The sequence below is a fragment of the Phyllostomus hastatus genome, unplaced genomic scaffold (genome assembly GCF_019186645.2).
Source record: "Phyllostomus hastatus isolate PE091 unplaced genomic scaffold, TTU_PhHast_1.1 phas_scaffold_216, whole genome shotgun sequence".
Taxonomy (NCBI): Eukaryota; Metazoa; Chordata; class Mammalia; order Chiroptera; family Phyllostomidae; genus Phyllostomus; species Phyllostomus hastatus.
Window position 1 is genome coordinate 22,281,398 of NW_025334018.1, and position 12,802 is coordinate 22,294,199.

Here is a 12,802-nt window from a genome sequence, read left to right on the forward strand (position 1 = left end):
AAGAATCCTTGAAAAGGAGAACGTCATAGAATCACACAGCACTGCTAGGTCCTGAACACCTGCACGTGCCCCCGCCCCCCCGCCCCCCGCAGGTGGCAGCTCAGCCCCCAGAGGCTCCCCCTCACACTCCGGCCGCAGGGCGGGGGACCGTCCGCAGACAGAAGGGGTGGGAGGCGAGACTGCGGGGCCGGGAGCGGGACTGGGCAAGAGCCGCGGCCACCTCCGCCCGCGCGGAACCGGCGACCACCGGGGAGTCGGGCAGCCCGAGTCAGAGCCTGCCTGTCAGCAGCGGGCGTACAGGGCGGGGAGTGCTAATTCCGGGTCCTCCTGGGGGCGGCCACCCTCTTCTAAATTAAAACAAAAAACAAAAAACAAACAAAAAAAAGGAAAACAAAAAAGCCCCCGCTGGTACATTTTCACAGCATCTCGGTTTATTGATGGAACAAAGCCATGACGTGGAGTACCGCCCCTCCTCCCCGCCGGCAGAGGGCGCGCTTGGGAGCGCGGTGGGCGGAGACAGCGGAGGGGGCGGGGCGGGGCGGAGGGGGCGGGGCGGAGAGAAGGCAGCAGAGGCGGAGGGTGAGCGCAGGGCTGCAGACGTGTTTATTGAGAGCATGCTACAGAGGGGCAGGTACACAAGGAAGGAAACCACCGTCAAACCTCCCGACTTTGTTAGAAAATTAATTTTTAATTGTGCCGCTTTCAAACTATGCTGAATTTTACATTTCTAAAGATGTAAAAACTCAACTAATAGAAAATATACATGACCGTTCTGTCTACATAGATAACAGAATCTATGAATCTTGAAACTAAGTACATCAATTTCAAAAAAGTATTGGTCATTTAAACAGAACCAACAATTCAGATCGACAAGAACTGTTCAAATTAATTTGACCTGTAGATTCTGAGCCATGTTTTTATTAAAGTCAGATCTATTCCTAAATACAAAATATTTTGAAGATTTATTAAAACTGAATATTACAATGCAAGGTAAATTAAGACTAAAGGCACATAAACTTTGGTCCCACCTGGTTGTCAGTTTTAGAAAACTGCCACAGAATCAACCTCCCTGCAGGCTCCCGCAGGGCGCTTGCTCCGCCTTCGAAAACACATGCACCGGCTCCCGCACTAGCTAGACCCGCCTTCACATGCTCAGAGATCCACACCATGTTCCAAGTCTCCGTTACGAACTAAGGATGGCGAGATATATTTAGATGCACGTAAGTCATGTCAACTTCAAAAACGTCTACGAAAAATATTCAGCCACAAACAAGACAGTACTCAGTGCTGACAGTTACAGGACGCGTCCCACAAGAGCGTGTACAAAAGGTTAAGGTTCCACGAGGCTTCCAGGCAGGGCTCAAACTTACAGAAAGCAACGCTCCGCATCTCGTGAGCTTCGGCTAACGCCTCCCTTCGAAACGGACTCTAGACCAGAACCGTGAGATACAAAGGGCCGATGTGTTTGTAAAGCAATAAAGCCTAAGGCAGTAAAACTAAAAAACGCTGCTTTAGTCTTCACTATCCTATATCTTACTGGATTAAATAGAAAGAAATGTGACAAGCCAGTAATTCAAAGTAAGTTCCAAGCAGGAGAAAACAAAAACTTAACCTTTTTACACACCCCTGCCCAAACAAGTTGTGACCCCACAGAACAGTGTGCCTGGACAGCCGATTCCTTTGCTCTAGTAAATGCACAACAGCAACACTAGTTTTCCTTTTAAGGCACGTACGTCAACTAAGTTGAAAAAGGAAGGTGAAACTGAAACTTCCAACGGACAAGAAAAATGGCCTCCCCTCCGCACAGATGGAACGCAGCAGTTACCAACGCCTCTGCCTTCACACACGCCGTTCCGCTCTAGAACCAAGGAATGGTGACAGCATGAGGAAAAAAAGAAACGAGAACAAAACCCAACTCTGGTCCCCACTCTTCGAACAGTCCGCAGCAGCGGCGCCGCCGGCCGCCCGCCCGCCCGCCGCGCCCGCGCGCGCCCTAGATGGTGGACTTGGAGAAGGACACGCGCAGGTGGTGGCTCTCGCCCAGGTTGTAGTTGTGCAGATCGATCAGGGCCTGGATGGCCTCCTCCACGGTGGCCATCTGCAGCAGGGCCATCTTGTGATCTCTTCTGAAACAGAACACACGGTCCGAGGCTGCGCACGGGGCGGCGCCCGTCCCCCCCCTCCCCCAGCCCGCGGGTGTCCGCTCCAGAAACGCAAGCGTCTACCACCCAAAGGACACAGACGACCCCGGGGGCACCGGGGAGGGCAAGAGAGCCTGCTTACTGAAAAAACTTGAACGCCTTCACAGTGCCCCCCGTGTTCGCGAACAGGGTCCGCAGGTCCTCCTCCGCGACCGAAGGGCTGGGGAGAGGGGGCACAGCGGGGGCGGTTGTTAGCCACTGCGACCCCTTCCTTCTCCAGCCGCGGCCCCGACAAGGCCCTGCTCTGATACTTACGGGATGTTGGACAGGTGAAGAGTAGCCGAAGGAGGAAAAATGTTCTGAAAGTTTTTGGATCCAGGTTTCTTAAAACGATGCAATGGGGAATTACCAAAATCTTTCGTGAGACCTTGGTCATCGAGTCCCTCCCGAGGTAGCTGCACAGTCTGGTGTTTAGACAGAGTAACACGAATAATTTTTCCATACATTTTCTGTCCATTGAGATGGTTCATGGCTGTAAAAAAAGAGACAGTGCATACTAAAACAGTTAACAAAGTTCACCGCACAAGTAGCTGACTGAGATCTGAGTTCTGTGATCTACAAAGCAGCCATGAGTGTCCAGCAGCCAGTGGTGACGGACACGGCGACTGCACGGAGCGGAAGCCCGGACGGCGGCCCTGTCCCCCCCACAACGCTGACCGCCGCCACCCGCTCGGCGCCGGGAGGGCCTGGGCGCTCGTCTCCTACCCGCCCTCCCGCCGGCTCCACCCCCGGCCCCTCCGCGCTCTCCTCCCCGCGTCCCCACTCCCCAGGGCCAGCGGCGTCGGCCCGGATCACTCCGTCAGTTTCCGATTCGCCTTCCTGCAGGATCCTTCTCGACTTTTCTCCAACCCAGTCCACACACTGCAATCCTGATTACTGCAAATCGGACCATGTCATCACCGGCCCACAGCGCCCGTCTCAACGCCCACAGGGGTCAAGTCTGAACTCACTCCGCCATCGCTGACACCTCCCTGTGGGACCCCAAGCACACGGGCACCGCTCGTGTCCCACAGGGCCTCCCGCGCTATCTGGGCACAGGCCCCGCCCCGGCAGCCCCCCGAGAGGTGTGGCCTCAGGACCCCGCCCCCAGGCAGGGAGTTCCGGTCCTCTGAAGAGCAGCCCCAGGCCTGCGAAGGGTCTCTGCGCCCCTGCAGACCGACCGACCGTGAGGCCCACGGCCGCAGGAAGTGCAGCCCGCCCGGCCGAAGCGCGGCACTGCGCGCGGCCACCTCCCTGCCCAGGGAGCAGCGGCGGGCGACCGTGGACACCGATGGCCTGGTCTGAGGCCGCAGAAGAGCCGCGCGCCGCACGCTCCGCGCGCCAGTCCCCAGCGAGGAGGCCGTTTCCTCAGTCTCGCGCCCTGGCCTCGCCGAAGGTCTGCCGGCCACTCCGCGCGTCACAGGGTCAACAGCAGCGGCAGAGGCGACGAGGAGGAACAGGTGGCTGAGGACAGCACCCCTGCCCTCAGACCGCGTCTCCCCGGAGAGGACCGCAGTGCGCAGGCCCACCCGGGCGGCGCCCAGGCCCGCCCACGACACACTGGGTCTGAAAAGGGAGACCCTGCGAGAGCGCCAGGCGCCACTGGCAGGAGAACCAGAAGGACCTTCTCCCCACTCACCAGCTCCCTCGTCTGGGAAAAGCTCGGTCTTCCTGTCCCACCGCAGTGCTGCAGACCTGCGGTGGGTCTCCTTCGACCTTCCGCCCATGGCCGCCACCAGAACCATCACCGCAGGCCCGAATGTCTCCCTGGTCTGACACCGCGGCCCACGTGCACTCGGAGATTCACACCAACCACCCCACAGGGTCTCCCCATCCCGACAGGGAGAGGGCACACACGGCTTTTATCGTGAGACACGCCATCGGATCTGCGCAGTGCTTTCACTATCTAGCTTTATCTGAAAGTCCCACTAAAACACCTCCTTCGACAGCAAAACGACGAGAAGCCACGGACCATCAGCTGCTGCGGAGCCCGGGGCCCAGGAGCCCCGCCGTCCGGGAGCAGGGGCTTCCGTGAGAAGACCGGGCAGACGCCAGGGGGGTTCACAGCCTCAGCGCTGCCCCCCGCCCCCCGCCACCGTTGGAGGTGGGGCCTAAGGAGGCCCTGTGAGAAAGGACACGGGGCGCTCCGAGGGCAGGCCAGCGCGGACCACAGGCGCAGGCCACCGGCCACGAGCCAGAGCACGCTCAGGGCCCTGGCCAGAGACGGATGGCCGCACCTCGCCCTGGGCGCCCCCGCCGCCCCCGCCTCCCCCGCCTCCCCCGCCTCCGGGACCGCGAGAAAGGAACGCCCGCCCGGCCGGCTGCCCGGCCTGTGGCGTGTGGCTGCGCAGCCGGAGCAGACCAGTGTAGCAAATCTAAACCACCGCTCGGCTGCACTAGTCCTGACACCAGACAGAGCCAGCAACTCTCCAGAAGAACCTGGTTTAGTTCCACCTCCGGTACTTCTCAACCACCACGACTGTGCACACCCATTGTCATGCAGCCATGCCACTCACGGCTCCCACAGCGACAGGGGACGAGATGCACCCCCGGGGGCTGCGCCGGGAGCGGGGACGCACGGAGAACTGCCCCCGACCCTGACCAGGACAGCCCCCCCCAGCCCAGAGCACACGCAGGGAAGGCGCGAAGACTGACCCAGCCTCTTCCTTGTCTCTCGTGAAGGGACAGAGGGCCGCACTTCAGAAAGTGGGCCGGCCAAACGCACACACTTCCACCGCACTCCGTCTGAGCCGCTGCAACGCCGACAGACGGCCATACTCATGCCCTCCCGTCCGTCCGCCCGCAAAGGCCCAGGGGTCCAGTACACCATGCTGTTCGCCGGCCTCGGCAGGCACAGCAGAACCACACCGGTCCTCCCATCAAAGATGGCAACTGCCAAACTAACAGCGTGACCACAGCCGGAGGCAGTGCCCACCCCAAGTCTCACCGACGGCCTCCACGCACAGAGCGAGTGCTGGCTCCGAGCACCCTGTGAGTGTGCCGTCCTGTCCGGGGCCCCACGGGGTTGACTTTGTGTACGGGTGCAACGGGAGGTTAAAATCACCAAGCCATCCGGGCAAGAGTGTTAAGTATGACCGGAATCTGCTTTAAGATTCCAAGAGGGTGGATGGTGTCTCCGGCACAGGTTCTTCATTTGGAACGGACCTGGTATCTTAGGACCCCGGCCCCGCGCCTCCCTGACGACGCCCCGCAGCCCCGGAGGCCCCGGGCCACGCGGGCAGGAGGAGGCCCGCCACAGGGCGCTCCACGCCCCAGCGCCGCGGGGCTCAGGGGCAGCCGTCCCTGCAGGGGAGCCCAACCCCGTTCCCACGAGCCCCAGCGTGAGCGCCAGTGAGAGGACAGCAGGAAGCACGCGTGTGCCCACCACACCACCGTTCACACTGAAATGGGGAGTCGGCGTGACACTGTGAGTGCTGGCTCTTAAAAAGGAAGTGTTTCTCACTCCCACGCGGGGTGTGACTTTACTAGCAGACTCTTGCGAGCCGTCTGGAGTCAGACGGAGGGGCAGAGGGAACAAGGCCATCTCACCGAGCTGGGACTGGTTTCCGTCGGCCATCTGGATGAGGGCGCTGTCCTTCTTGTTGTACAAAATCTTCACGCGCTGCACGTCTCCATAAACACCTTTGGTGGGGCCACAGAGAGGTAATCCGAAAATGGAATTAATTTTATGCACGCGTCAGCTAAAGATTATCTTTTTGACATATTAATGAAACATTCAGACACCAACATGATCACTCATTCAAACTCATCAGTCTCACAAATGAATAAAGAAAGATCAAGATTTTGAACAGTGAATTTAGAAAAGAACAAATTTTGATAAACCCTCAAAGCTATGTGAATGATATTAAAGACCATGCAAAATAAATCAGCATGCATTAAAACAAATTTTGTGTCTATGGAGAGTTTTAAATAGCAAAGAAAAATAGCAAAAGATTTACTATTCAACTTTAAGCCAAAGTGCTAGCTACAAATAAGAATTAAGGTGAAAACAAAATCAAATCAATAATAAAAGTATAGTGCTAACAATAACATACCGAAGAGGGTAAACAGACTTTGGGGCGTAACCATCTTTAGAAGGAGAGAAGAGCAAGCAGCGTAAGACAAGAAGAGAGAAGAGTCGAGGAAGAGCGGAGATGAACAGATCATCCATAACGGAGGGTGGTTCCCGCAGAATGGTGAGGTGGTCATGGATCATGGTTCAAGGCGGTTAATTGGGGCAGGTTGGTCCGAGGAACATTTGTTCAAGCACGGAAGCATGAACAGAGGGAATGGAGACAGGGGATGAAGACAAGGACAAGGGAAATAAAGGGTAAGACGGGGGAGGGGTGGGCGTTCGGGAAAGACAAGGAGAGGGAAGGTGCACACACAGGGACAAGGATGAAATGGGGAAGGGAAACAGCAATGCAGAAGAAAAAAATAAGGAATCGGGGAACAAAAAAAAAATAAAATATAGGTCAGTACATAGGAAATGCAGGAATTTGGTCAGAAAATGGTTTATGTACTGTACAAGAAAAACTGAGTAAAATGTAGTCATCCAAGACAAATATGGGTAAAGTACATCTACATCAAAGAGTCAATTACAGCATTTCATCTCAACGTGGGGGGAGAGCATGCACGGGGGCTCGAACTCTGAACTGGAACTGCATAAGCATGGCTGGTTATGAAATGCAGGCACACTTTTAAAAGAAAAACAAAGGCACTCTGATCCAAACATTTTATAGCATGCAGAACTGTGAATGACAATAGTTTAAATGATAAAATAAGCTTAATGTTCGTATTAACAGAGGCCAATTGAAAATGAGACAAGTGTTCCAATTAGACACCGTAAAGCGATACATGGAGCCTCCCACATTTCATACCAGCTCTCACAGCAAAGTAAAGTATACCAGACATGAAACGTACAACTGAAAAATAACTCAGCAATGGGTTTCATTTAACAAAGGGGGAGATAAAGCTGAAAAATATTTTTAGGAGACAATGACTAATAACTGCAAAGAAAAAATTACTAAGAAAGACTGGAAGAGGGTCTCGTCAAGATCTTTGGAAGAACCTTCAAAGAAAAATGCATTAGAGTAGTTCACATAAAATAAGATTTAAAAAAATGCAATGACACATAAGCATGAAATGAACAAGCAAATAATTAGAAAAGGCAAAGAGCAAAACTGTTTTACAGTTAAATCTGCAAATTGGATTACATTTGCCTTTGACAACAAAAGATAAAAAGCCAGACTACTGTACTTCACCATATTTTTCTTAGGAAAAATAGGTAGTCAGGTTAAAATATACACATATTTAAAGATATGACTGTCCGAGGAAATAAAGTATCACTTAAACAAGTACATAGACTTTATTCAGAAGTAGAAACGTACAAAAATACTTTGACTAATGAATGTACATAAAAAGAAAGGCAAGTGCAAAACGAAATAAACATGAGAAACTTTCACAGATGGGGTGGAGTTCCAGGACGGACACGGAGAGACCAGGCCACTAACCTCCTCGTTCAGGTTGCTGACCAGCAGGACCGTGTTGCCGCCGGCTGAGACTCCGGGCATCCCCACGCGGCCCGCCGCAGCTGCCGCCGCAGCCGCCGCGGCGTTTGGAATGGCCAGAGGGCTCAGAGCTCCTGGAACAGCTGCAACGGGAAGCCCTAATTTTAAAATAAAGCGCATTTTACGAAACACACACAAGTCTCCTACAAACACCACCGTGAGCGCGAGGCTGCCCGGCTCGGGGCTGACCGCCCCACGAGGGTCCTCCAGGTTCGTCTTTCTGACACTCAAGGAAAAACCGCTCCCGGTGGAGTCGCTCAGCATCAGGACTGAGGCACATACCTGTGTTATGTTAAAAATTTAATGTGAAGCATTCCATTTCCTATGAAAAGCAAACAAAGCACAAAGAATAGAATAGTCCCAAGTCAGAGACTTGAAAAACTCACTTCCAGGTTTACAGTGAGAAGTCGCACCTAGAAAAGAAATCATCCTCAACAGAACAGTAACTCGTGCTTTCGTACAGAGGTGCTTTCGTCTTCACACACGCACACCTGAAATCAGACAGGTAATTACGACCTGTGAAACCAGCAGGTCCCCAGGTCCTGCACAGCGGCGACTCCCCCCCCACCCGTGCGGGGCGGGAGTGTCCCCCGTGGGCAGCACCCGGCTCTTTGTCGGGGCGCTGACCGCCAGATAAGTGAGCGACAGCAGCCCACACAACAGCTGTCTGGTGTGAACAGATCAAAATGTTTTGTCAGTTCGGCAGAAAGACAGAGCTTTCATTGCGAAGGGTTTCAGTAATTAGATTCCGAGCCGTGAAATGGAAAGGGCTGAAAACAGCGGCTTATCGACACACCGCACTGCAGGGCTCGGTGTAGTCGAAGGCCCGGGGAACGCCTCACCACAGCGCGTCCCAGGAGGAAGCACAAGCCCACGTCACCACTCCCCCGTCTGCGGCGCACCCCGCCGTCTGCCCACCGGGCTCGGTGCCGCCGTTCCGGGCGCAGCCGTGCCCAGTGCAGGGCCCGCGAGCTCGGGCCTCACCGCTCGCGCGCTCACACAGCTCTCACGCACCGCGTCTCTCGCTAGGCACCGGGTTCCCGAGGACACGAGCGCAGGTCCTTTCCCCTCCGCCGTGACAAACCAGCGAGCGCCCGACTCACGGGGGGCAACTGGCCGGGCACCGCGGCCCGGAGCCGGGGTTCACGTCTTCTCTCTTCCCAGCCTCCTCGTCTGGGTCACGGGGAAGTGCCGTTCCCGTTTGGTTCCAGACACTTCGTTCTTTTAGCCACCGGTTGCGTTGTCTTTAATCCTTCTACTGGAGAAACCACCGTGACCGTCGCCGTCGGTCTGAGGGTGTCTCCTAGGGTCGCCCCGCTTCCCGGTCAGCCTGCGCTCTGGCAGTTGCTTCCCTGCCCACCCCCTGCCCGCCCCCAGCGACGCCCCGCCCCCTTCCCTGACGCCCCGCCCCCGGGCGGTGTGTGGTCCCTCCTCCACCGCCCTGGTGCTCTGGGGGAGCCTATGCGGAGGAGCACGCCGCAGCGCCAGACTCGGAGGGGTCCGCCCGCCCGCCCGCCCGCTCTGGCTGCACTTCCGTGGAGGTTTGTGAAGTGTTTCGGGTAACAGTGCACAGAGCCCGGGCTGGGTGGCTCGGCTGGGTAGCATGTTGCCCCAATGTGCCAAGGTTGCGGGTTCGATCCGCAGTTAGGGCCCTTACAGGAACCAACCAGTGAGTGCGTAAAGGGAACAACAAAGCAATGTTTCTCCCTCTCCCCCTCGAGATCAGTCAGTAAAAACTTTTTAAAGCAGCAGAGACACCCTCGCGGATGCCGCCCACGCGCCCTCTCTCTGCGCTCCACAGGGCCTCTCGAGGCCGCGGGCAGAAACCCGTCCATCCTGCCGCCAGCTGCCTCCTGTCCCCTCCCTGTTCTTCATGCTGACACAGCCGAGCCCCCGGATTCCTGCAAGGTTGACGGAAACCCTGGCGAGTGCTCACGACGCGCCCCGAAGCACCTGTTTCCCAGACCGGGCGCCTCCACTGCGGCCTCGGTCCACTCCGCTCGCCTCGACTCCAGCACCGAAGCGAGCCTTGAAACCGGGCGCTCCCCGCACGCCCAAGTCTGCCCAGGCAGGACACACGGGACCCCACTCCGTCACCCGCGCCTGGAGCTCCCGCTCCCCCTCCCCGCAGTGCTAACCCCCCTCCGAAGAACAGGCACTTCCCCCGTCTCGTCCGCCTCCTCCGCCCGCGATCGTCTGATTCGTGCACGCTCTGGGGAGTAACCTCACGGCAGTCACCGACCTGGACGGGACTTCTGGGTTGAGCCCTACCTGTGTCATCTCTCGATCTGGCTCCTTTCTCTCGCCCGGGGGACAAACGTGCACCGCCTCCAACTCCGCAGCTCCAGCACGCTTCCCGTCTTACACCCGCGGAACCTGGACCCGAAGGGTGAAGCACCACACCTCGGCCTGCAGCCCCGACCCCCCAGAGCTCCGCTGCAGGAGCTAGGCCACTCCACTCCCGTCTACGGACCCCGGGTTCAGGTCTCTGCAGGAGTCGCGTCAGCAAGGTGCCGCGCGCCCCCACGTGTCACCCCCCACTCTGGTTGCTCCTCATCCTCACTGCACGACTGCCTCAACGCTCGGTCCTGGGCCCTGGGTCCTGGGCCCTGGGTCCTGGGACCTGGGTCCTGGGACCAGCGCCAAGGCCTCACCCTCCCAAACACTGGTCCCTCCCCAACATCAGCTCGTGCTGTGTGCCCCTAACCCTCTTTCTCCGCATCCAGATCCAGTGGCCTCTGGCCCATAAGATAACCTGTCCCAGCGACGGAAAACGCGGGTATAATGGGGAAAAAAAATAACCCTCGACGGTACAGGGCCCACGCACGAGCTTCCTGCGTGCTTGCCCTCCCTCTGCAGCCCCTCACGGGGCGGCGGGGGCGCAGGGCGGGGAGAGGCGGCCCCCGTCTGCAGCACCGTGTGGCCCACTGGACCTCGGGAAGGACGACGTGGACCCCGGGGTGGCCGAGCACGGGCGCAGCCGCTCACCGAGGACGAGGACCCCGGCAACCCGCGCGTCTCTGTTTAGTTATTACTCGAGACCATGAAATGGGGGCAACAAGGGTCACCTCGCCTAGGGGCGAGGGGAGAACGCGCAAGTGAAGAAAGGCCAAGAAGAGTGCCCAGCACTCACACAAGCAACACATGGCTGGCTGTCGGCCGGCAGTGCCCCCAGGACCGAGCCAACTCTACTCGCGACCCCCGCATTCCAGGTGTGCCTGCCACCAAACACGGGCCCAGCGCAAGGGCGGCCTGCTGGAGGGGGGCGGGGTCATCGTGGGGGCGTGGCGAGTCACAGCTGCACGGTGCACGGTCACCTGCAAGGTCACGTGGTGTGCTCGAGTGTGACAGCATCACGCTGCGGAACGACATGCTCGCGACTCTGTAATAAAAGACTGCAATAAACTGGGGCGAGAAGTGTGCCGGGCCCCGTACACAAAGCCAAGAACTCCAAGCCATAGAGGCGGACTCTGGGTAACTGGTGTGACTCTAACCGATGGTTTTCCGAGGAGTTACCGCTGCAGGAGAACCCACTCCCGAGACACGCCCACCCACACACCGGGCGGAGCGCCCGGTTCCCACGGAGGAGCAGACGGTGCCAGAGCACCAGCCGGCCCTCAGCCGACACCCGCGTCCAGGAAGGCCCCGCGCCCCTGGACCCTGCGCGTTCCCAACTCCTCAGGCCGGCGGTCCTTCTGGAGAGGCCCGTGTGAGGCCCACAGCGCAGCGACCGGCCAGGCAGCCCGGCAGACCCCGACACACCGAGTGGCAAGGTCGCTCTTCCCACCTGCGGGCCAGGGAATGGCCCCGTAAGAAAAACAATGTCCAAACAGCCCTCCTCTCGGAAGAATGCGGAAACCTCCAACAGCCTAAATGCATTAGGCGACACCCAAAGGCAATGATGAGCTTTCTCAGTTCCTAAACACAGACGCGCGGGCGAGGAAGGGCGTGGGCGAGCGGCCCACACGAGCCCGCTGCAGGGGACCACGGCCACAGACAGCTCCTCCGGGAGCGCCCGCTGCAGGGGCCCCAGCCCACTGAGAGCGCCCGCGGGGCCGTGGCGGCTGCAGAGGACACACCTGTCGTCACCGCGGCTCACAGGCCGAGACTCCACACACACACACACACACACACACACACGGCACAGGAGAAACAACCCCCAAAGGTCGCTCCGTTGTGTGGAGTCCGGCTCGTGCCTGCAGGTCACGCTTTCCCTCACGGTCAGTGGTAAGAGACGAGAGACACACAGTCTCGTGACGCTCACTGAGAAAAGACGCGAGCCTCCCGGCTGTCGTTCAAGGAGGACGGGTTCTTTCTCTGAGAGGCAAGTCTGACCTCCCGTCAGCCCCATCCCTCCCCGCCGACAGCACGGGGGGGCGCTCCGACCGCGCAGACGCCAGACGGACCCCCGGCGCAGCCCACGGGGTCTCGAACTCGCGGCGGGCCTGGGAGAGCGCGGGCTGTCCCGCTCAGACCTGGCTCCACTGACCGAAGGCCAAGGGAAGCTGGGCAGCGACTTCTCCCACCGGAGAGCAGCAAATAAATGCGGGAATCCACCCGGCCCGCACAAACCGTATCGCCAGACGAACGGCCCGGTGATGAAGGAGTCCTACTTGGGAAGGTTTCCCGAGAACGGACCGCCTCGCAGGGACCGTGCGGGCAGGGGGCAGGGGGCAGGGAAGGGAACACAGCCTCCGCAGGCCCCGTGAGAGCACCGAGGCGGCGCCCACCGGCGGCGCGGCAACGCCAGCAGGAAGACGACGGAGTGGAGAAGCAGCACACGCGGGGGAGGGCGGGATCGGCCGCAAGCACCGGGAGAGCCCGCGGCGGCGCGGAGAGCGGTGCGGCGCGCTCCCTGCTGTGCGGCAGCGGCACGGGGCGGGACAGGGCCTGCGCGGACCGGCCCGCGGAGCTCACCCCTGGCTCCTGAGGAGGAGGACGCAGCAGACGGAGAACTGACCGGGGTGAAGCACAGGAGAAACCACCCCGGGGCCCGGGGACGGCGGAGGGCCAGGACCCGCACGAGGCCGTGTTCGGGAGACGGCCAGCCAG

The 12,802-nt window shown here is 58.7% G+C and overlaps 1 protein-coding gene across 8 annotated transcripts in view; it reads right to left on the reverse strand.

Annotated features, from left to right (window-relative positions):
* Window positions 1-326: 326 nt before the first annotated feature.
* The window catches only part of PTBP2 (polypyrimidine tract binding protein 2), a 43,869-nt gene continuing 31,393 nt past the window's right edge, over window positions 327-12,802 (reverse strand). Inside the window, exons 9-15 of one of the 8 annotated variants that reach the window (XR_006783156.1) lie at window positions 7,694-7,848; window positions 6,236-6,269; window positions 5,730-5,822; window positions 2,457-2,673; window positions 2,284-2,361; window positions 1,029-2,126; window positions 327-347 (exon numbers count right to left, since the gene is read on the reverse strand). Coding sequence is in view for 5 of the 8 variants with exons in the window: in XM_045816663.1 (XP_045672619.1) it covers window positions 1,994-2,126; window positions 2,284-2,361; window positions 2,457-2,673; window positions 5,730-5,822; window positions 6,236-6,269; window positions 7,694-7,848 (710 nt within the window). In the remaining 3 variants the exon portion in view is untranslated. Of the gene's footprint in view, window positions 348-496; window positions 618-668; window positions 2,127-2,283; window positions 2,362-2,456; window positions 2,674-5,729; window positions 5,823-6,235; window positions 6,270-7,693; window positions 7,849-12,802 lie in introns of those variants that run through there. The other 7 variants (XR_006783155.1, XR_006783157.1, XM_045816666.1 and 4 more) reach the window with 7 other exon arrangements.